This window comes from Sander lucioperca, chromosome 18 (assembly GCF_008315115.2).
Source record: "Sander lucioperca isolate FBNREF2018 chromosome 18, SLUC_FBN_1.2, whole genome shotgun sequence".
NCBI classification, from domain to species: domain Eukaryota; kingdom Metazoa; phylum Chordata; class Actinopteri; order Perciformes; family Percidae; genus Sander; species Sander lucioperca.
In genome coordinates this window covers 16,995,662-17,019,929 of record NC_050190.1, presented here as the reverse complement: position 1 = coordinate 17,019,929, position 24,268 = coordinate 16,995,662, and the positions used below count along the sequence as shown (strand labels likewise).

Genomic DNA, 24,268 nt, shown 5'->3' with positions numbered 1-24,268 from the left:
TACTCGGCCCCTCCTGGCGTCACCTTCATTACCCAATTACACAAATACACTCATCCTGCTTGTAATGAGTGTGTGGTCTGAATGATAGCCAGCCTTGTTGTGTCTTCTCTTATGTCACACTGACACACACACACACACACACACACACACACACACACACACACACACACACGTCTGTTTACTTATGGGTATATTTTCCTCCCTGTGAATTACAAGTGGAGAATGTGTCTCAGTGTTCACCAGTAAAGGAGTAGAGAATGTCTGGGGCTGAAACATGACACTTTAATGATCTGGAGAGCATCCAAAGACTGTACGCCCACACACCTTTTTTTTTTTCAATCTCTTGCGAAACTTTTGCTGCAATCAGCTCTGCAGAATAGACTTGTTTGTGCTTCAGAACAGTAGGGAATTGGCTGAAAAACACTATGAAGCTGACAGCCAGAGGGTGTCTTCATGGGGAGGTGGCGCCCACAGTGGCTGGACACCCACATGAGACATTCTTCGGAGAGGGAGAGAGCTGTAAACAAACATGCTTTGGCGCAGGGGTTCCCAAACATTTCTGTATTTCTGTATCAGTGATTTAAGAGATTAACAACAGAGAGACGCAATATGACATGTTTTCAATAAGGATGATATAGCACAGGAATGCAAAATCTTCCCCAAAACATTCATTTCTCAATTGATTTTGACTTTAAAGAATGACAATTATTTTCCTGTTTGCAGTGGAGCTTAAGGTCCTTCAAGGTCCCTGGACCCCTCTGTGGGGTACTCCATGCGTTTACTCTGCAGGTAAACTGGCCTAAATATGGATTTTTCCCTGAAAGAACTGACACAAATCTGCTTCTTTTTCTAGACAGTGTGAACAAATCCAAATGAAACTAAATATTACATTATAAATTCGGATTCTGTTTCAGGGTCCAGACCAGTACAATGTGGCTTTAAACTAACCGTTAAGAATTTTGACAAATACTTCTTAACTGCGTGTCCAACCAGGTTTTGTTGTTATTAATTTGTCATCTCCACTGTGTATACGGAGGGCCACAAGAAGCAGTTAAAAGCTTTGAAAAACAAGTAGGTTGGACTCCATATTGAAAATTGTTTTTGTCAAACTGTTTTCCAAGATCCAGAAAGAACCTTCTTTACCGTACAGAAGTTAAAGACTATAGATAAAAGGCTGGTTATGAGCCACTGGACTGATGACAACATACATGATGACTTGGGTCAAAGTTTTTCACTAGTATACACATTAACATCTTGGTCATTAAGTCTTTCACTATTTTCTTTTCAATTTGAAGGGAGAACTTGTTCTAGGGCTGGGCGATATGGCGAAAATCAAATATCACGATTTATTTTTGACCAAATACCTCAATATCGATACCGCAACGATATTGTAGTGTTTACTATTGGTGCTTTCACAAAATATTTACACAATGAGATTTTTGATAAATAATCATCAGTAATGTGGATATAATGACTAAGTGGGTAAAGGCAAATAATAGAACAGTTACAACAGTCTGGTAAGTTCAGAAAATGACATCACTTTACCATAATGCAGCCTTTAAAACCAGGAAAAGACAACACTTATGCCATATTACGATATCCAAAATCTAAGATGATATCTAGTCTCATATCACGATATCGATATAATAGATATTTTTCCCAGCTCTAACGTGTTCCGAATGGTGAAGAATATTGGTATGGGTTGTGAATAGTAATCTAAAAACATGAAAGCAGTAAATAGAATTGAGGGCCAAAAGCAACCCACTCTCTCATAGTAAATGGCAAACCTGTCAAAACACTTGAAGTTTATATAAAACCCAAAGTCAAGTGCCAATAAGTTTATTTCAATTCAGTCAATACTGTTAAAAAAAAAAAAAAAAAGCCATGACATAGCTTGGACATTTTCTTTGTACATCACACTTGTGTCATAATGAAATGATCTCTGAATAACTGTTCTGCAAAACATCCGCAGAGAGAAAAAAAAACAAACAAGTAAGGCAAAGTGGAGATGGTTTATCTAGAGTTAAAAATCCAAGCAGGCAAGAAATTAGCCCATTTTCCTCAAAATTCAGATATGTATAAAATGTACACATTGAATTCTGAGTGCTCAAACAAATATTTACAATTCCTTTTTTTCTTTTTTTAAATCAAATGTATGTCATAACAAATTTTTGAAAAAACATGGCAAACGGGAGAAAACAAAACAGGTTTTGCTTATTCCGCACTAAAGCACTTTTGGAGCTACTGTATCATAACATACATTCACTACCATAGAGATCAATCTACATACCGAAGAGAAAAGGTATTCGTTTCATTGCTACTCTCCTCATTCGTTTTGTCATAAATATCTTCAAGTCGTCTTTCCTGGTGCACGACTGCACATTTGTGTCCTTCATTTTGTATGCTATGTAGAAGGAAACAAGAGTGTGGTTACTTTATTTCTTTATTTCTTACATAGCCGGAGTCATCCTATCCACAGTGAAACCAGTATAATGTGCCCCTTTTGGTCCGCCATGAGTAATCCAAACTACAGCTACGGTCAGCAGGACCGAAGTCTTTCCTTCATGCTTCACAAGAGAAGAAAGAGTTAGCAAGCTTTTTTGTGGTGATTAACAAAAGGCCAGTCTAGACATCTACTCCTCATTGAATGCCTGTAAGCTACATGTGGTTAAATATTTCTTAGACCTCAGGTTAGATTTGTCCTGAGTTGTTACTTCTGCAGCCGGTACAGGAAATTCCCTACAATTCTACTGAGCTACCAGACTTTTGCCTATTTGAGGCAATGATGAAATCAGAGCATGGATACCAGGTAGCTTTACCTGCAGTTACAATTATTTTTGATTTATTTTAAGCAGCTCAACAATAATATAAAGCATCTCTCACTTGATATGTCAACCACTCAGGTTTGGATTAGCTTCTACACTGTTTACAATGCCTCTTAATAAGCCAAAAGACAGGGAAGAAAACTGCGTCTCAGTTTAAAGCAATCCTAGAAAGAGCTATTTCAATATTATAGAGACAACAGAAAAAAAAAAAAATCAACAGCTTGTGACCGTTCCCCTGCATGCAGAGGGAAGGTCTGCTTGAAGGCCACTTATCAGGGAGCGTGTTTGACGACGCTCCCGACATTGATAAGCACTGATACACGTGTCTGGCTGCTTCTCCGTCGCTTCACAACACTCATCAGCAAATGAAAAGCAAAAGCAATTAACGATGAAAGGTGGAACAATGGTGACCCTTTGCTGAATCAACAAAAACAAAAAAAGGTCTTTGTAAAAATTGGAGGGAAAAAAAATTAACAAAAAAGGGTTCATGCATTGGGAGTCGCTGTAGGTGAGGAGAGAAGGAAAAGAAGTCCAGAGTTTTTTCTTTCTCGTGAATGAGCACATCAGTCCCAGTGCTGGGGAGAGGAGGCGTGTGTGTGTGTGTGTGTGTGTGTGTGTGTGTGTGGTGGTGGTGGGGGGTGGGGGTGTTTAGGGGCTGAGGGAGGAGGTCAGGACAGAGGAGCTTATTTGACCAGCCTCTTGGCTACGTCTCCGTAGGCTATTTCAATCTCTTTGTCACTGGGGCAGGTGTTGGTGAACTCTTCGCGCGTGTAGGCCATGTTCAGGTACTTCCAGATGGCGGTCATCTCTTTGGGGATGTCAAAGCCTCTGTACTTCTTAGCCACCACCTGGAGGAAGGTATTAGAAGTTATAAATCTCACCAACTGAGCGATGAACTCTTTCATAAACTCGGAGCGCCAGCAAAATAGCCCGTTCCAGTCTTTGCCAAGCTCATTTCTTTGCATCAGTTCAGAGCTAATCTAATCCAACAAAAATAATCGGCCAGGAAATTACACTTGTTTAATAGTTGGATTAAATTACAAAAGCGGCTGTTGCTGCAACAGTTTTTTTAAAAGTAATTTGTTAGTAATTAACATTGAATTACTTTAAAATAGTTGATCAATGGGAAATTAATTTTTTTGGATAGTTGTTTAAGTCAATACTGAAAAAGAAAAACGCCAACCATTCACTAGTTCCAGCTTCTTAAATATGAATATTTTGCTGCTTTTCTTTGTTGTCATGATTGTAAACTAAATATCTTTGAGTTTTTTGGATCGTTAGACAAAACAAGATCATTGACTTGCAAACTTGAAAAAAATTGTGATGGTCATTTTTTTTATTACTATTTATTTATATAAACCAAATGATTAATTCATTAGTTGAGAAAATGGTTCTTTTCAAGCTGAATCAACAATGGAAATCATCAATAGTTGCAGCCTTACAGAGTTGTATCGACATCCTTGCAACAACAACAGGACATGGTTCATTTTGAGTTTTGAGAAACATAAGCACCCACAATAAGACTGAAATTAAAACTAGTCTCACCCTCATGCCAATCTTAAATCAGATTCTACATCCCTATTGTCCACTCCTTTCCTAATTAAACTCCTTCTTGGGACCATGTCGGTGTGTAAGGATTTGATTGATTTATATTCTTTGCAATCATTTTGCACTTTTTTTTTTTTTTTTTTTTTTTTTAAATGCAACAGTTACTTTGTATGAATACATTTGGTTTTTTTTTCACTATTTATTGTTTATTTTATATTCATGTTTAATGCGTTTTGTTTCATGTATGCACCTTTCACCAAGGCAAATTCCACATACTGTAAGTGTACTTATTGTGGCAAAGAAAACTTTTCTGATTCTGATAGTTTGACTGCTATCTCTCTCCTGCTATTAGTTTTGTTGCACCAGTATGAGTGGGAGAAGTCCCTCCTTTATCATTCTTAGTGGTTCATGAGGTTTGCTGACCTCATGCCTGTGAAGAGCCTGCCCACCCATACAGGTGTTTCCCCTGGCTGATTAGCCCAGTGCTTAGGTTGAAGTTGGGTGGAGCCTTGCTGGGAATGACATGAGGTCACCAATCTCACGGTTGATCTTTGTTCCACCCAGACAGGTGCAACAGGAGAGCGAGGGAGATGTACAGTCTGTGTGTTCCCACACAGTCCTGAGAAGAAGCCTAATTAGGTAACTTAAGTGAAAACACCTGTGTGGGTGCTCCGTGGGTGTGCCATGTTAACGCCACGATATCACAATTAACACGACAATGATTCAGTGATGTTCAAAATGCACCCTTGCTCACTTTGACTATATGCAGCTTGGGCAGCAGGTTACAGTCAGCCAGGGTCATTTCATCGCCGTCCAAGAATTTGCGGTTGGACACTTTGACGTCCTCGATGCTGTTGTGGTCGATCTCGTCAGGCAGTGGTGAGCGAAGATACTCGTCCAGCTTCTGCAGTGTCTTCAGGAGGCCGCGCTCTAGAGCTGCAAGGAGACGCGAGAGATATTATAAAAAAAATAAAATAAAAATGTTTAATTATACATTCAGTGAGCAAATAATCTACTTTAATACGTTTTTATCTAATTGAATGGCTTTTCCTGAGGCCTCCTACTGCAGCTGCTACACCCATGTGTTGATCAGCCACATGAGGGCAGCATTTCATCAAAAGACAAGCCCTTGCGTGCATGTACACTGTGTACATTTTGAAATGTAGGAAACAGACACATCATGGACACCTGTACAATCCAACCCAATCTATGACGATAGCATTGTGATACAATGGTATGCTGAAGTAACAAATACCATCTTATTAAAAGCTTACTACCCACCACAGAGTTCGATGGATTGCATTTGATTGCACAGGTATAATATTTTTTTTTTTCTTCACCCCATATCTATTCATCTATCGATCGTCATTCATTAACAATTCATTCCATTGTTGGAAAATATGACTGAACGACCGTTCGTTCCAGTAGTTTAACAGTAGACTTGACCTGTTATCTTCGGAAAGCACTTATCATTGAACCATGAGATTCCGCCTCAAACTCTGTTGACACAGCCTTGGCTTCCACATCCAGCTCACCATGGTTAAATATTTCCCCAGGGTGGAGAACAGCCAACTAAAATATAATACTAATTCTTGGTATTTTGTGAATACCATGAACATCCTTCAAGGGAAACAATTCCAGAAATGGTTGCACCCAGGATGCAAAAATATCTATGGAGACAATAGACTACATATTTTTCATTATATTCCAATAACCATATCTGTGAAGTTTGTGATATGACCCCTCTCGTACGGGGTGCATGAGTCAGGAACAGGAAGGATGAGATTGTGAGCACTAGTTCATTCTCAGGATAGCTGCTCTGTGGTTTTCCAGAGAGCTCCACCAGGTGAGACAGGGAGCATGAGGACAAGAGGAACAAAAGCTCTGTGTTCCTAAGTGAGGCTGTAAACCACCAATCAGGGCAGGGCTACCAATGTCGCCTAGCAACCAGAGAGCTCTCCCTACACATAGGATAAGAAGGTTTCTGGATCTCTTAACCAGCGCGCGTGCGTCAAAGACAGATACAGGTAACTTACCCTCATTTGCATCTGGTTTTGAGTTCTTAATGAATGCTGAAAACTTGGCAAAGATGTCCATTCCAGCTGTGTTTGACTCGGGGTGTCTTGCACCAAGCTTGATATACCTGCACACAAGCACATATACAAGTAAATACACACCATGTATGTATGTATGTATGTATGAAGAGGTCGAATGACAATTCTGGTGATATTCCGTGTTGTTCTAGCTGTAACAAACCCTGTTAAAACCAGCAATGAATTGAGTCCAATAACAAGTATTATCTGTATAGCCAAACCTTGATATTACAGCACAGCATATTTCTCTGTACCACAGGCATCCACTGTTGTCCGAGAATTACCATGAACATGGGCACTGTAGTTTATTTTGAGTCCCCAAATGTGTATTATTCACCAAATAATGTTTGCTAAAAACGATGGTGCCTAGCTGTTTAAGCTAGTAGGAACAAATGGGCTTAGGTTTGAGAGCCATAGAGAGATTTACTGACACATTGTTGGTTTTGGCCTTTTCATGGGATTTGTGGACAATAAGAAAAATATAGAATATTGCAAGCCTTATCCTTTAAGTAAAAAATTAGCATTTAAAAGCAGTGTGCTCATGACAGTAGTGCAGCGTGTTCAGAGTTTAAGTGTGTCAAAGGCTTGCCACAGAGGTGAGAAGGCACTCACTTGGGTGGGGAGAGGACATCCTCAAGGAACTCCTCGATCTTGTTGACATCAGTTTTGACCTCGCCGTTGAAGGTGATAAAGGGTGGGTGTGTGCCGGGGGCCAGGTTCTGGAGGTCTGCAGGCTTCCTGGAAGAGAAGTGAAGCAACTTTAGTGGATAGAACTAAATGGAACAAAGCCACGCAACCAACTTAAACATTTTTATAATGCATATGAATCTAGCAAGTAAAAGTAACTTTCCCTCCCACATAGAATTAAGATATGAAAGAACTGTGAATGAGATAAGATTCATAACTGGTCTGCTTAAAAACACATATTTCAAGCGAGTTTAAGCAATTGAAAGTGCTGTGGCTCTTTGTCAGCCTGCTGCACCTAAACCACTTTTTTTTTAGAGCCATCCAGCCCTCATCCTTCTCCAACTATAGCTGCTCAGTGCTCAGTTTTTAACTGTAAGTGTGTGTTTGTCTGTCTCCATGAGTGTGTTTGGCTGTTCCTTTCTCCCTGCAGCCTTCAAACCAGCACATTTTGTGCCAGATGTCTCTGGCAGGCAGATGACACTGACACACATGAAAAAAATGAGCATGTGTTGAATGAGTAGTGTGAACACAACTGACCTAAATCCCTTCAGTATATAGACAAGATAACACAAATCAGTGTCTGTTAGAGTCCCAACAGATTGGTGTTAGCCAGCAGACTGTGTGAATCCTCTTTGTTCTAATGTAACTAGCAACAACATGTATCCATAGAGACTCTTAAGTGGTCCAGGTTTTTGACAATGTTCCCAATGGTGGCTGAGTTTAAGGACAAGCCATCTGAGGGCACAAAAAAAACAGGAAACTACTTCAACTCTTTGGCATGCAAAAGGGAAGTGGCACCCTCACCCAGTGATATCACTGAGGCGCACGTAACAAACTGCCTTAAGAATCACAGGCCTTTATAACTGAAACAAATATTAAAGAAATAGTTTGGATATTTTGAGGTGGGGTTGTATGAGGTACTCCATAGTCAGTGTATTAACTACAGTAGATAGCGGTCGGCATGCCGCGTGTTTGGAGAAGCGGGCAGCAGTACGGGGACACACAGCAAAACGTATTTTGTACCTAAAAAAAAAAGTAGGCCCACTGACTCTGAATTAGTACCTCATACAACCACACTCTGAACTATCCCTTTAACATGATAGCCTTGACCCAAACATAAACTCGGGGAGGGTAAAACATTTCGACTTATGGCAGTGACATGTGACATTCATGTCCTTCTACAAGTGTAACAACGTGCAATGTTCTTCCACTTAAATACTACAATAAAAGAGCCATAAATATGGCAAACACTTTTGCAATACACAGACGCTTTACGTTTACTCAAGGTTACAGAGACTATATAGCATGGAGTCTGGATCACCTGTTCCCCTGGAAAGAAATAAAAAGTAAAGCACCTCACCAAGTAGTCACTCCAGCTCTTGAGGAGCAAAGGGTAAACGGACACTGCTAAGTGGACGGACATCCTACATTGCCTTTTACAGGATATCAGCATGCTATGTTTTATGCAACGTGCCTTCTGCTAGGGAAAATATATGCAAATATACCCAAACCTATGCACACATCTTGAATGTGCGGACACCAAATTTCTAGTCAAATGGACACTTCTTTCCTTCTTTTAGCTGTACAAAAGAGGCCCAGTATTTATTAAGTACATCTCTGTTGTGTTTTGTCAGCAGGCAGTGGTCTCCATGTCCGAGAGGAGGAGACACCTGGTGAGGAACCAGCTGCCACACCGATAAACCACGCTTTGGGACAAAACGGCAGAAAGTCAAAGTCTGAGTCAAACACACATGGCAAAGAGCATATAAACCAGACTTTCATGTCTGAAAATAATCTGGCACTTGCCTCGTCCTGCCTTAGCAAGTGGAAAAACATTTCACACACACACACACACACACACACACACACACACACACACACACACACAAATCTGTGGTACTGGAATCCACATGGAAAAGCACGTTCACTTGCAGTCAGAATTGCAGATGATCACCGTTTTCTGATGCCTGTGGTGAAAAATAACATGTTGGCCCACCAAAATCTAGACAGGAAGTGAGCAGAACCTTAAATAGCCTCTCCAGAGTCTGTATGTTTATTTTTCCTCTGATTTTCTCCGGCCTGAGAAAGGGTCATGGGAAAACCAAATAAGCAGTGGGGAAGCAGCGAGTGTGTCAGAGGTGGGGCTGGATCAAAGCATTACAGAGCCGCCAAGGCCTTTGTGAAAACGCCCAGAAAAGCTGTAGGAGGCTATCAAAGGAAGAAAAAAAAGGAGGATTTGTTTTAATCCTGGTTAAACAGCCGATGAAAGAAGGACAAGCTGCAGTAGAGGACGATAAGGAAGCAGTGGACAGCGGAGGATGGGGAATGGAATGGTAGGACTCACCTCTTGAGGTCCACTGTGGTGACGTTGAAGACGACTCCTTTAAGCCACAGGATCATGAAGAGCCTCTGGGAGAAAGGGCAGTTCCCGATGCTCTCTCCATCACTTCCCGCCTTAAATAAACACACAGATAGCAAGTTACAATAGGAGTAGATTACCTATCAGCAATACGTTTCAGGTACTGTATCATTCCTGAAGACCGAGTACACAAACGATGGCACCAGTTTCTATCTTTCAGACACAGGAAGAAAACGTCCAAGATTGAATTATTGCAAGCATGAAACACAAGATAGCAGATAAAGATCTTAAAAACGTGTAACGGGTTTCTACTACTCATAGCACTTGGATCACTGCGAGACCGAAACAACCTGACAATCTGGATAGAGATCACGTCTCTGTTTACGGCCCAGGGCGTTTTACTGCACTCACGCAGAGAGGGCCCATTTCAGACAATGACTCTTTATGCACATTACAGGCTGCCCTCGAAATGAAGTAGCAGGGAAAGAGTGGAGAGAGTCGACCCCCTTGTCTTAAATACTTCAGCACACTTCCCCTCCATTAATGAGAACTACTGTCCAAGAGAAAGAGGAAACTTTTGGAGTGATTAAGACTCGGACCGCCTCTTGTTTCCTCTTATGCAAGACTGCACAAACACAAGACTGAGCAGTGGCTATGGGAATTGGATTAATGTGGCGCATGTCCTCCAAATTAATGACTGACGCTCATTAGCACCAGAGCAAAACAGGACTGAGTTTTGAGAAGAGATTTAAAAACACAACATGCATGTTTTTTTTGTAAGCTAAAGCACTGACAGAACAGTCTGATCACTCCATGGAGAATGAAAAAAAGTACACCCACACACCCACCCCCCACACCCACACATCCCTTTGTCACACGCTCCCTTTTCTTTCTCCAACTCTCTAAATGATTGCTCACTTTTCTCAACCCACAGCCATGTATGGTGTGAGAAGGGTGTAGCAGAGGACAGATATGGTTTGGATTCTACATCAGGAGGCAGAATAAGCACTTCATTTGATTAACTGAGGTTTGCGTAGTATCTTAATGAAATCTGCAAAGCTGATTGCCGCACAATGAATGTCTGTTCCAAGAAAATTTCATTTTCATTTTTACTTAAATCATGTAATGGCAAAATTACTATTACTACTTATTAAGAAGAAATCACTGTGAAACTGAAATCCAATATTGTTCTCATTTGCTCCTTTTCATTCGTGGTGCACTGACAAACAATTTTATCTCAATTTTACTTCTTAAATGCGCCACCAGACATATACTGTATACTACAACCTTTACCATAGACTTGGTTCAGAGCTACGTGGCTCTGTTGAGGTATGCCATTATCCAGGCAAGGCAGGCCAAAAAAGAATCCACCTTATTCATGTATTCACAAAGCATGGAGGTCATTCAATGTGCTCTGGAATGCACCTCTTCATTCAGTGTATTACTGTAGCAGAGCCTCTGTAAGCTGCTGAATATTGTTGGGTTTTTGTCTGCCTCTTGTGTCGTCAGTCACTCCTCATTTCCTTCTGCATCTGTCCTGAGGTAATATTCAAAGTGTGACTATGTGTGTGTAATGCAAAAGATGGACACAAATCAACTGTGTTTTCACAGAGACTTGCAAAGAGTGCTGAAATAAAAATCAGATTCAAATCAGTTTTACCTCAACCACTATCTTAAGAAGATTATCGGTTTATTATCTGAGATGCAGGTTCTGCGCAGTCTTCAATAGTGGACTTTGTTCTGAAGGGTTCAGTCAGTCCAGCAGCTCCTTGCTGGTGCGGACAGGCTGGCTGCTGTTGTCCTCCGTGTGACGCCCAGTGGGATGGCTCTGCTTGATCTGCCTGCTGGCTCCCATTGTACTGCGGCTGTCCTCTCCCCCCCCCCCCCCCACCTCTGAATTCAATATCTGAAAAGCTTGGCTTAGATCACTGCCTTTGTTCAGCAAATGAAAGTCCTCTTTTCACTTTACATGATTCAATTCTAAAATAAAGCTTCGGCCATGAAGTGCTGGGGATAAGATGGCCATCACTAGACTACACTAGCATTTGCTGATCCTGAGCGTATCAAAAAAGACATCAATGGGATGATTACTCCATTTGCCTCACAGCGCTACACCTACAGAGAACCATTCAGTTCTGGATCAAGGGTGGCAATGCAGCACAGCAACTGTTCCCATGGCAATGGCCAGACACATATGACATGGAAAGCCGAGCACAGTGTGGAGGGGATTACCAATTTACAGGTAAACCGTCTGAAGTGAGCTCCCTTTCTGTAGGGACAAAAATTCAAACCACACGACGCAATGTGATTTGTAAATCAAAATGTGTTTGCTGTGTACTTCAACACAATGAGCTGCTTTTAGGCTGAGAAAGAGATGTTACACTTTTTTCTCTCTCTCGGTCTGTCCAAGGAGCCATGGCTGTGCTCCTACCCTCTGGTGTCTGCTGCAGAGCAGACTGCAGCTCTCTGCCTAAAGATACTGACAGCAGGGATCTGCTACAGAGAGAGAGAGAGAGAGCGAGAGAGAGAGCGAGAGACAGAGCGAGAGATTACAGTAAATAGGGAGAGAGGGGCAAAGAGCTAGAGAGATATATTACAGTAAACGGGGAGGAAACTAAGGATCATAGACAAAGGAGAATGATGAAGGAGAACAAGCGGTAATGGAAGCTTTAAGTGGGAGGAAGAGAAAAGATAGCTAGTTTCAGAGGCTGTATGCCGTTTGGCACGCTTCTTGTTTCTTACTCCTTCCGCCTTTATTCTTCTCCCCTTATCCTGGGCCCCTCTGTGGAGTCCGGGGGGGCTGGGCATTTGGGGAGGAGGGAGAAACTATTCCAGAAATGTCCCGTTACTCCCGCCGAAGAGGGTGCTTTGTTTAGCCTAAGTGATGATGCTGGTGGAGCTGCATTTCCGCTGTATGGATTCACTGTATGGACCCAAGTGAGGTGGTCTTCAGCAATAATTGTGCCGAATAACATTTCAAAGTAGCGCCTTAGAGAAGAAGCTCAGGGGATCGATGAAAATTAAAAACAAGATTTTATGAAGGCTATGGCCCAAAACGAGTATGAAGGTTCAGGACACCCCTCAAAGCATAGTCCTCCATCCTACTAACACTTTCCAGAGTGCCACTATTACAGTGCGACATTCAGAAAAGGGCGTCTGGAGAACCTTTAAAACAGCAACACAATGCACTTTTTGTTTGTAAAGCCTTTAGGTACGTCACCAGTTAGCAAGGGGAGGGAAAAAAAAAAACACCCCAATAAAAAGACACAAGCAAGGCAAGAACTTATTTTGAGTGGGCCCTTATAAGGTAAGGCACATCAGCTGAAAAAAATTCCCCTTTTTCCAAGAAGTAAAGCAGCGATTTGATTCCAAACACAAGCAGCATTCACAGAAACACTGAGCAGTGGCCAGTGTGTAGTAGGGGGTGGAATGGACACTGAAGTCACGGTTCGGTTCATACCTCGGTTCAGACATCACGGTTCGGTACAATGGAGGGAAAAGCATAACAAAAATGCAGAAGGCAATTTTTTTTATTGTGCATGTCTCAGGCTGTACCACCTAGTGTCATACAGTCTCTCCCCTGAGCTAGCTGTAACAGCCTGAAGCATATAAAGTAAGATGTAAACAGTAAACAATAAGTAGGCTATCCCACATCATCTCCAGACTCCATCTGGAACTTGTAAACAAAATAAGACAATCAATCAGTTAGTAGGCTAGTGTGATATGGGAGACAAGCACGGCTCTCATATGTGAACGCACAGAGCAGGGGTGTTAAAAGAGCAGCTTCGGTTACACAGAGCAGTTGGCAAATTGTGGCGTTAGCTTCACACGCTAACAGCAGAGCTAGCAGCGGAGCTAACAGCGGAGCAAACAGCGAAGCAAATGGGCCTGGAAGCCATTTGTGGTCGAGGCAAAAAGGGATACAGCTACAGTACATCCGTGTTTGGTTGTATATGGAAGGGACTAGTTTGCTTCGTGTGGACTCACTCATTGACATATATAGGCTAAGGACTCACTGGACCGACTGGACATGTAGGCGGAGCTTGGGAGCTTCAGAGCTAAGGCGGGGCTACAGATTAGGTGTCCCTAAGAAACGCGTATGTAACAGTAGTTCCACATTACATTAATTCATTTGCACGCGAGTTTTATTTATTTTTATACCGTGTATTCTCCGTGTAAATTCATGTACCGAACGGAGACGCCCGTACCGTTTCGGTTCAATACGAATACATGTACCGCTCCACCCCTAGTGTGTAGCCTGCTATTTTGCCTCCAATGTCAGAAATGACTCACATCTTGCAGACGGTTACACCATCTTTCACAGAGATTTCCTGAGATGAAACTGCTATAACAACGTCTAGGGCACAGAAGCAGCGACAGCTGATTACTCCGCTAACAGACTCTCAAGCTTTGCTGAATGGATGGACCGTGAGTCAACAGATGCTTGTTTATTTAATGCCAAACACACACAGCTGCCTAGTAGCGAGTGTGAGTCATGCTTAAGTCGGATGTTATCTAGGAGTCTGTGTCCAGGACAGCGTGGCCCCGCAGCAGAACAATGAGACCTCAGTCAGCAAGGGGACCAGCGGTGTCTTTAAAGCACTTTCTTTTCAAACACACACACACACACACAGAGTGTGGTCATACCTCTTTATCACTTCCCCTATGACTACTATGCTACCTAGCCGCTGATTAATGACCAACTCAACACATCTCGGCAGTAATGAGGATGATGCTAGGCCTTAACTAATTAGATTGAACATAACATGGCTATGTAAGCACATACAGGTATGTGCACTTTTAACAGGCACAAAAAGGTTTCCTCTTCACAAGTCCAGTTCTATAACATTTTACAAGCAGGCACATAAAACGCAAGAGCTGTTCAACTCAACCTCATTCTCTTTTATTCTCCCACTTTCTTAACTATTTACAGGTATTTCTTTAAGACAGAAGATTCCTTTTCCCGACTGGTGATGTGAGACCACAGTTACAGTAGTCAGCATTCAGGGACAAGGAATCCTGTTCAGACTGGGCACGGCCCTCCCAGTCGCTGCTCACAGCCTAATTTTAGTAACATGGCTGCCGTGCGTTGCCTTCCCCTCCCCAACACACTTCATATTCTAAATTGGGTGGGCTGCTCAGAAAGTTCAAGCCACACTTTGACCGAATAAGGAACTGACGATGTAACAAGCGCTGCAGCTTTCCTCCTCCTGCTCTGACACACAGCAGGAATGTCCGTTTGAGAGTGGGCAGCCATGGTAACGTCATGGCAACACCTCTCCCAGTTTGCTGGCCAAGTATACAGCCAGGGCTGGGGTTAGGACTGTAACTAGACTTAGCAGTTGAACCCAAAGCTGGCTGTTTTATACAGGGTTACTCGGCCCCTGGTGGTCTTAGACGACTTGAACAGAACCAGGCTGACTGAATAAGTTAAGACACATGACCCCTTGTCATATCATGGGGCTGGTCAGCGGTCAAGCCCAGCTACAGAACAGCAGCCCTACACCTGGAATTATTTGATAACTTGTTCATGAGCATGTCAGCAGGGTAGCTACAGTAGAACCCAGGGCGTCAGCATGAATTACAGACTTTGTCTAAGCAAAACATTCGAGAGGTTTTGAATGCCACACAATGTTTTTTGACTCCAGCTGCTGATGTAATTTCAGCGTTAACATGCCTACTCAGAATTTCAGGTTTAAGGAAAACTGCAAACTAAGGCTAAGGATGAGCGGTCTGAATAAGGCTGAGACAAATACAGCAGTCGATTAAATTGGTTAAAAATAAAACTATTCTGGTAATCAATCACTCGTTCTTTAAGCAAAAAGGCCAAGCATTCTCTGGTTGAAGATTCTCAATTGTGAGGATTTGCTGACCTATGTCAGGGACTCCCAATCTGGAAGTCAAGAACCCTTCCAGTACGTCGCAGAATAAATCTAAGAGGGTTCAGATGCTTACTGGAATAGATTAGGAGAGAATATTCTGCTGAATTCTTGTCTCCAATCTGTTTTTTTTGTGTGAAATTGCCTTATATGATAGTGAATTGCATACATTTGGACTGTTGGTGGGAGAAAACTAGCGATTTGATGACATCATCTTGGGCATGTTTGGACATTTTGTAGACCAAGCAAGTTACTGAGATATAATTGACTTCTCAAATATTCCTGGTCTAAACACAAGCAGCCTTTCAAGAACATTTCCATTTTCCATTAAACAAAATAAAGTAACTATAAGCAAAGAAGAGTAGGAGTTCAACTGGGCATCTAATGCCATCTTTTGGTACTCAACAGTAGAGCTGCAAAGATTAATCGATTAGATGTCAACTCTTAAATTAATTGCCAACTATTTTGATAATCGATTAGTCGGTTTAAGTAATTTTTTAAGACAAAAGTAAAAATTCTTGATTCCAGCTTCTTAAATGTGAATATTTTCTAGTTTCGTCTCTCCTCTGTGACAGTAAAGTGAATATCTTTGAGTTGTGGACAAAACAAGATATTTGAGGACGTCTTCTTGGGCTTTTGGGAAACACTGATACACATTTTTCACCATTTTAGAGACCAAACAACTAATCGATTAATCGAGAAAAAAAAAAAACAAATTAAATCGACTAAGAAAATAATCATTAGTTGCAGCCCTTCTCAACAGTTTAATACTCATTCCTATGGACAGATTTTGACCATCGTCAAAAAAAAAGTTGAGGTTGTGTGTCTGCATGACTAGGGCCGGACTGGGTGGGGCTCAGTCCTGAGACCACGCTCAGAGAGATGAGTGTACAGCGGAGTCAGATCCTGCTGGAATATAGAAACGCCATCACATCCTTGGTGTGGCTCTGACTCTGGCTGACATCACTCAGTGGAAACCTCAACCTGACTTCCAGTCAGACACAGGCCTACTGTGCTGGAGCGCACAGGAGCGCTGTCTGAGAACCACCAGTTTCTGTGCAAAGTTGGAGACTGAAGTTCAAAAGAGGCTTACTGCATAACCATGCCACGGCAATGATGTAAGTAAAGTCATAATGTTGTAACCACTGTATTTAGCCACAGTGTAGAAGAGATAAGACCAACAGCCAATTCAGGTTTATAGATGAACAGGATGGGTGTTTGTTGACGAGTAGCCTTATACAGCTCTAAAATGATGGTAAAACAAACAGACAGCCGTGTAGGAGATCAGCATGAACCAACAATCACCCTCGCTGTGACTGTTGTTTCAAGTGTCTAACACAAACACTGAGCTGCATACTGAGGTCAGCACCAGCTCCAACTCTCCACCAACTTACGCATTCATAGACCCCAGCCTGATGACTAGGGCAGACTCATGTACGGGTATTCACACATGCTCACCCGCATACACAAAACCTCTTTTATCTTCATCCTCCCGGTTTTCCTGCACATTTGCATAGGAAATAACATGGAAAGTAGCCAAAAAGTATTATTTTCAAATCAAATTCTCTGTACAGGGCTGAAGTCATTCATTTTTGAACCCAAATGAATCCTGTAGCAATTCCTTCAGGACACATGTCTCGTCCAGCAGCTGTCAACCACCCTTTGGCACCGGCACAATGCCAGCATGCTGTTGCCACACATGCCAGATAATACGCATGGCAGAAAAAGCCTGCACAGAGGCCACACAAACACTCATCAGTAATTCTGAGCAGACCGTGCGTCTCTCTCTGGCCACTTGCCGGCTGCGCACACTCTGACCTGTAATTGAGTTGCCTTTCAGTACCAGTCTGAGACATGCTGCCTGGCTTTTTTACATCATAAAAATCAAACATGCAAAACAATTGAGGAACAGCTCACGCACAAGCCTTTAAGTTTAAGTTTACAGAGTGTAGAACGTATAGAGCTGGGGCGATATGAAGAAAATCAAATATCACGACATTTTGAACCATATACATCGATATTAATATTGCGGCGATGTTGTAGGGTTGACTATTGGTGCTTTCACTAAATATTTACACAATGAGATTTTTGATAAATAATCCCCGATAACATAATAAATAATGTCCAAGTAGGTAAAGGCAAATTGCGTCATATTAACATATCCAAAACTTAAGACAATATCTAGCCTCATATATCGATATATTGCCCAGCCCCAACAGTATATGTAGCATATTACCACATGTAGGCTAATAATATCAAGTGGCATAACGGATCACTATTGAAATATTGCATTTGGGATTTCTGCAGTAGCCTAGTCAAAGTAATTTTTAAATATATACAAAGATTTCAATTTTAGCCCTTACAGAGCTGCCGTGATTAGGACGTTAACGTTACCAAGTGAAGTGCTCCATTAGTCTTCTTCTGCCAGGTTCCTTAAAAGACAAAAAAAAAAGCCAAGATGGATATTTGGGACACTCCACTATGCACCTTGATGGAGGGATGATGATGATGATGAGTCAAGAAAGATGCCCCTGTCATCCAATCCTCCACTTTCTGGTACTACACTTTCTGCCATATAGACTTAAGTAGGCTCTGCTATGAAGAACACAGCATGTGAAACACAAGCGGACTGGATCACGTTGAGATGGATTGAGTTACATGTGTAGCGAGCAGTGCAGATTCTCCTCATTTAAGGGGTCACACACCTCTGCTGACAGTGAGGATGATGTAACAGAGAGGCGGAGGTAGAGTCTGAAGCTCGTTTTTCCTCTGCATCCTGATCCGGTAGGTTATAATTGGAGCAGTAACCTGTACAGCCCAATTAGTTAACAAGTAAAACACACCAATCCATGAACTAACTCGGTTAGTACTGTTAGTTATACTCTCTGTTGGGATCAAATCTTCAAAGTCTCGGATCCATGTTGTTTCAGGGTGGCCTCACTTCCTGTCCTTGAGCTCATAGGAAAAATGCTTCATTAGCCACTGGCTTCCTGGTCGGGCAGCACAAACGAGACAAGCTCTTCCTCCTAACAAACTAGGCTTTTCCTCAAGATATATTGGCACAACATGATTTTATACAGCACATTTTTATTCAGACACAGTCAGGAACAATCCAGCCTATGTACCCAGCCCATATTCTACAGACAAGGACATTAAATAAACTTCTGAATCTGCTGTCCCATAAAAACGCAAAGATTGATCTTAAAGCTCCTATAAAAATAGGTGTAATAATAACACACTGCCAGATCGATTAGGGCAGTGTTCGGAGTCAGTCAACCAGACCGTTGCAATGAAGACAGATGCTGCAAAAGCAAATTAACAGTGCAGAAACAACAGCTCACAGCATTCTGCAACAGTAACAAGCCATTAATCTTTGGCCCCTAACTCATGATGCTGACTGCAGCATTTCTTTATGCTTGGCAAAAATAAACCACTCTATTGATTTTCCTATTAAAAAGCAGTATTCCATTGCCGACACCCTCCTAGAGCACTAACTGCTGAAAAAGGTCATTGTGTTTCCATAAAATAGCACAACACAAGGCATAAGTCTGATTGTCACATGCTATTCCCAAGACCTTTAGAATAAACTTAAACAGAATATACTGTCAACTTATGGCTCTGACACACCAACCCGAGTTGGTCAAAAAACTGCCTCGGAACACACCGAAGCGACGCCGACTTGAGCAAACGTTCTGAGCGTGTGCGAGACGTAATACATCTCCATAACAGCAGGCAGCGCTAATCTGTATTGTCGCCCCAAAAAAATGAAAACCGGCAGCTGATTGGACGAACGCGTCACGTGGGTCTGGCTGCTCCCGGATTTTACAACCGGGCATAATGGCGGCTTCGTTCAGAATACGATCTCATATTTTACGAAGATAGTTCACCGAAACGTGTTTCTGAGAACATTTTAAGTGAGAAATAGGCCATGCAGTTGCTGAATCTGTCTTCATTTCAGATTGACAAAGGTCAGTTTAAAAGATTTTCGTCAGATTTTGAGAGGCGTTAGTCACGCTCATCCTGCTCGTCATTTCCAGGTTAGCGCTCCACCAATTAGATTGGCCATTGAGTCCGACTGCCCGCCTTCCAATTCAACATGTCAAATCGGCCCAGATGACTGACGACGGCACGGAACACACCGAACAGATGCGCGCACGCACACACACACACACACACAATAACTAGCTCTTTAAGTAGAAAAAGATCTCAGACTAGGAGGCAGTTCACTGAGGAGTGATGGTTAAAGTCTGTGATTAGGAAACATGGTTGTAGTATGCAGCGTCCTGATTGGTGGAAAATGCTTGCAGAAAGAAACGGCTGTTGTCAGGTAAGAATGTCACTGTCAACGAGGCTGAAGCGAAAAGTTGACGTGGAAAAGCCCAGCTTTAATGATGAATGGACAGATAAGCAGGCTGTGCATTCGTCACCTATGCCCATTTGCAATGAAACCGATGTTGCAAAATAATACAACCAGCATCATCATCAAGAATGAAGAACGCAAACATAATGGTCGCGTCATTCACGTGCATATTAAGTAGCCACATGTATATGTTTTGGTCTTAATACATCCATAGGTTTACCGCTCCAGCGGAGAGGATGGCTCGTTCAGCCAATTTATAAGAATTTGTCCAAATTTCAAGATTCCCAGCAAACTAAGATAAACAGTTAGACTACAAACAGGCAGCTTTTGTTTTAGCTTGTTTGTAAAAATTCTCTATTTTCAGAGTAGAGCTGTGTTCGCGTAAAACAGCACGTGGACTGAGCAGACAGAGCAGATTGAAATATCGCTTTCTACATGTTTCTGCCTGTCTATACAGGTGAGTGCATTGATAAGTATTGACTTTTTAATCACAAAGGTTTTATTGTAGACTACTTACAGTAACAAGACTAACGTGAGTTGATCTGCCCCAGCGGCCATTGGTTATCTTCTTTATATCGTTCCCAGACACACATCTGGGCTCAGCTGTGTGTGTGGAGCGCAGGCATCTACAGATTCCCGGCATGTGAATAGAGATGCAAATACAGGGGCTGGGTTTGTGCTCTACCTGTGTAATGTTACCCGCTGTAAATGCTTGAAATGCTAAATAACAGAACGCATTTTTTCCTCTTTACATTTTCTGAATCCGTGATAGTTCTCCATGCCAGACTAAAAGCTTTGGCGGGCCGGATCTGGCCCGCTGGCCGCCAGTTGACGATCACTGCTCTATGTTTACAGGCTTGTGGTGATGCGCAATGTGCCATTGGTGCCAAAAAAAAAAAATCTATGTTTGGTACTGCCAGTTTGTTTTGTTTTGTCATGGTTCATGTGTGCAATAAATATTACACTTAGTGAGAAAAAAATCGTGGCAGAGAATGGTGATATCAATGCTAAGCTAAAAAAAAAAAATAAAAAAAAAAAAAAGTGATTCATATTTTTCCCCGAATCGTGCAGGCCCAGATTGTAGACCCTGATCATTCCCTACATTAGTGCTGCTTTGCTGGGACCTTGCTCTGCCATGTTGCAGGCTTCCATCTCCAGGGTTACCATGGAATTGAAAGACAGACAAACACAGACAGGCTCGTATGCCATCCAGACTGAAAAAGCACTTCTCCAACATGTTTACTGGCTCTGTTGTTACTGCTGGCACGGCTATACAAGTCTGGAGGCAGCAGAAGGTTTTGTAACCGGTAGTGTGACCTTGGCACACAAGTAGAGCCTGTCTTTGTTTGTTTGTCTAGATATTCTGTTTACCATCATGATCATATGCTGGTGGAAAATGACTCATTAACACAGCTTTGTAAAACTGAATGAAAACATAACCAAACGCAATGATTTAATGGAAATGATGCACATTAACCGTGGATCTCCTTCACCATCCTGTAGGAGTAACACAAGAAAACCACCAATGTGATGTCAGAACAGCTTTCAAGAACACTGTAAAAAATTATTCTATATAACTATTAGGAACCTGCACCTTTCATTCTTTTCGGCTTTGAGTCAGAGTAATACATTTACAGCAAATAAATACATTAGATTTAGGGTTTCATGTTACCACTTTAGCCATGTGATGTGTGGAAGACATACCAAGTGAAACAGACAAGGGTGGATGTTCCTGGGAAGTCACCCTCTACAGCACACCAGCTACTACTCATGTGTGCAAAACAATATCTAATCTGCTGCACTGTGATGAGATCAAGGGTCGATCCTCCCTCTTACAAAGTCATCATATCACGCTCATTTGCAACCGAGGGCAATATAAACTCAAAATGTTAAACTTCACGTCCACACCCTCACAGATGAGCACAATGTAAAGTGTTCCCATGGCAATGTGACAACTGTAGCTATAAACAAGAAGTTGCAAGATCATCAAAGTATCTCTAAACTGGGACAATCAGTCAAACATAATAGTCACTGCTAGGACACGGTGGCAACTCGTGCTCTAGAAGCATAATTAGTCAGCTTTGATATGTGGCAGTGCATTAACAGATCTGACACTGCTGTGTGTAGAGAGCACACACACAGTTTGTTATCAGCTGTTCCCAGAGGCCCGGCTCGCAGCAGTATGCCTGCGGCAACCTGCATGCCTGTCATTGTCTCCCATGCCTGTGTTTAACGCAGCACAGTACGGCCTCAATAATAGATGTGGACATGTCAGACGCTGGCACATAACACAGAGCAACGCAAGGGTGATAGAAACGAAAGACTATCTCACGAACAAACACACAGACACGTCGGGAAACACAATGGAAGAAACTTCTGTGCACAACGGGATACACAGTCCAAGGTGGGAGGGACTGAGAGGGAAGAGTTGGCCACATGTGTAAACCTTCCAGGCCTGGGGATGATGTAACCTCTCCTGTAGGCTGTGAGAGGTAGTTAAGAGAAATGGTGCTGGCCAGTTTTTTTTCCTTTTCTATTTGTTCTGCCGCTACATCAGTGCTTCACTACAAAAGGCTTCTCTTCAAGGAGTCAACATGAACAATGCAAGTAGGCAATGCAGAGTTTTTTTGTTTTCTGAATTTCTACTGAATCTGAAAAACTGGATGACTAATTCACAGCTACTGCAACCAAAGAGTACAACAGTATCCCAGCCCAAGAGAATGGGCAGATGGTTACACACGCATGATTTGATTTAATTTAAATAAAAGTACATACGTAGATAATCTTTATTAGGCTTACCACAAGTAATTACTCTCATCTGTAGCATTTACACTTTTTTTTTTTTTTTACAGGACCGCAAGCATTCACCATCACCATTAAGTGGTCACTCTCCTGGTTAGTGACACCCCACTGCACCATCACCACCCCCCAAAAACCCTCTCCCAGTCAGGACCCTATAACTCCCTCCAACTCCCCCTGTCACAGGCAGCCCTACACTCCCCACTTTTCTTTCTCCTGCCATTTTCCCGCCCTGCAAAGCAGCAGGCTGAAGAAAACAAAACAGCCATTCACAACCCTCCACCATCACCACTGTCGCTGCTGAGGCAAAGACATTTTGGTACATGATTACAGGTTTAGGGAAGGCAGTAGAGCTGTAGACCCTATATCATAAAATACAATCTGAAGAAAAGAAAAAAAAATCCATCAAGCTCCCTAATCTATTATCACATCTACATGTGATGAATTGTGCTTTCCAGAAAGTAATACCAATAGTTACATATGACATTAAATAACAACCAGTGTCAAGAACAGCCCTGATGATGACACATGGCTGCAACAAACAAGCAAATAGAGTTGACAAGGTGACCCAGACACCAAATTTAACATTCAAATGGCTGGTTTTAGTCTTACCCCAGTATCCATGAATGGCTGGATAGAAAGAAAGAATGGATGCACGTCCAACATAATCCATCACTCTGGGAAGCTATACATTTTATCAATCAATTTATGAGCATGAAATGCAACTGCAGCAAATGAGCACATGTTACAGTGTTCAATCGGCTGTTATGGTCCACTACTACGGAGCTTTTGTTAACGAATTTAGCGCCCAGCGTTCAGCTTGGCAGGCTCTTCTCTTCTTTCCCCAAGATGGGAGGAAAGCTGCACCCGCCCTGCTTGTGATACTGCAGGCTCCACATGGCCACAGTGGCAGAGGGATATAGATATAAAACCTAAAAGTTTAAATTTAATGCGACACGAAATATTCTAGTGTTTCTATGAAACGTACGTTAGCAAACCCTGTGAGTGAAACACCAACGTACCTAGATTTAGCGGTTTTAGCTAAACAAAAACATAATTTGTACAAAAATAAATAAATTGAATAACGTTAGCGAACAGCAGACTCGTTATTCATCACAATGTACTGATGTGGCTGGGTTTATCCAAGTTATTCAAAATGAAAACTTCTCCCATGCGACTTTGTGCTGCAGTCTTACCTTCACAAACAGCTCGATAACGGGTTCGTTATCCGCCTTTACTCCGTTCTGCGGTACCGACAGCGACATTGTGGGTGCAACTTTTTGAAGTTTTGCTAACAAAGATGAGTTTTTTTTTCTTCTTTCTTTACCACGCCCGACTTAGCTCGGTCCTCTTCTCCACCTCTTTTTTTCCGCACTGAAGCCCAGTAGGCGCTTTTTTCTCCCCAAGGAGCACCCCGGTGCTAGAAACACAAGTCTATATAAGCAAAGCGAACAATGAGGCAGCGGCGTTGTCAGATACAATTGTTTCAGCGTTGCTAGTTGTATATCTTAAACCAAGCTGCGCTACAATAACATCGTTGAACCGTGAGGTTCCTAATGCTCGTTGAGTAGTGATGAGGACGGGTGGGAAGAAGCAACGGGAATATTTAAAGCCGTGATGTCATCCGAGGCGCATACAGAGAAAATGTGGGAGTGTCTGAGGAGGGGAGTCTTCTAGTTGGGAGGAGCACGAGGATGCTTGAGAGCCGCTCTGCGGCT

General features: G+C 42.2%; 1 protein-coding gene across 2 annotated transcripts; it reads right to left on the bottom strand.

Annotated features, from left to right (window-relative positions):
- Positions 1 to 1,823: 1,823 nt before the first annotated feature.
- On the bottom strand, positions 1,824 to 24,160 carry clic4 (chloride intracellular channel 4). 2 transcript variants are annotated; one of them, XR_004895738.1, is made up of 7 exons: positions 23,747 to 24,156; positions 9,498 to 9,607; positions 7,079 to 7,204; positions 6,410 to 6,516; positions 5,128 to 5,309; positions 3,444 to 3,673; positions 1,824 to 3,408 (listed from the first exon to the last, which is right to left on the bottom strand). XR_004895738.1 is itself a non-coding variant. In XM_031288652.2 (7 exons), the coding sequence occupies exons 1-6, from the start codon at positions 23,813 to 23,815 to the stop codon at positions 3,509 to 3,511; spliced, it is 759 nt and encodes a 252-aa protein (XP_031144512.1). In that variant the 5' UTR covers positions 23,816 to 24,160; the 3' UTR covers positions 1,824 to 3,419; positions 3,460 to 3,508. The 2 variants fall into 2 exon arrangements, 1 of the variants encoding a protein (XP_031144512.1); XM_031288652.2 differs by having other exon boundaries at positions 1,824 to 3,419; positions 3,460 to 3,673; positions 23,747 to 24,160.
- Between the last annotated feature and the right edge of the window lie 108 nt (positions 24,161 to 24,268).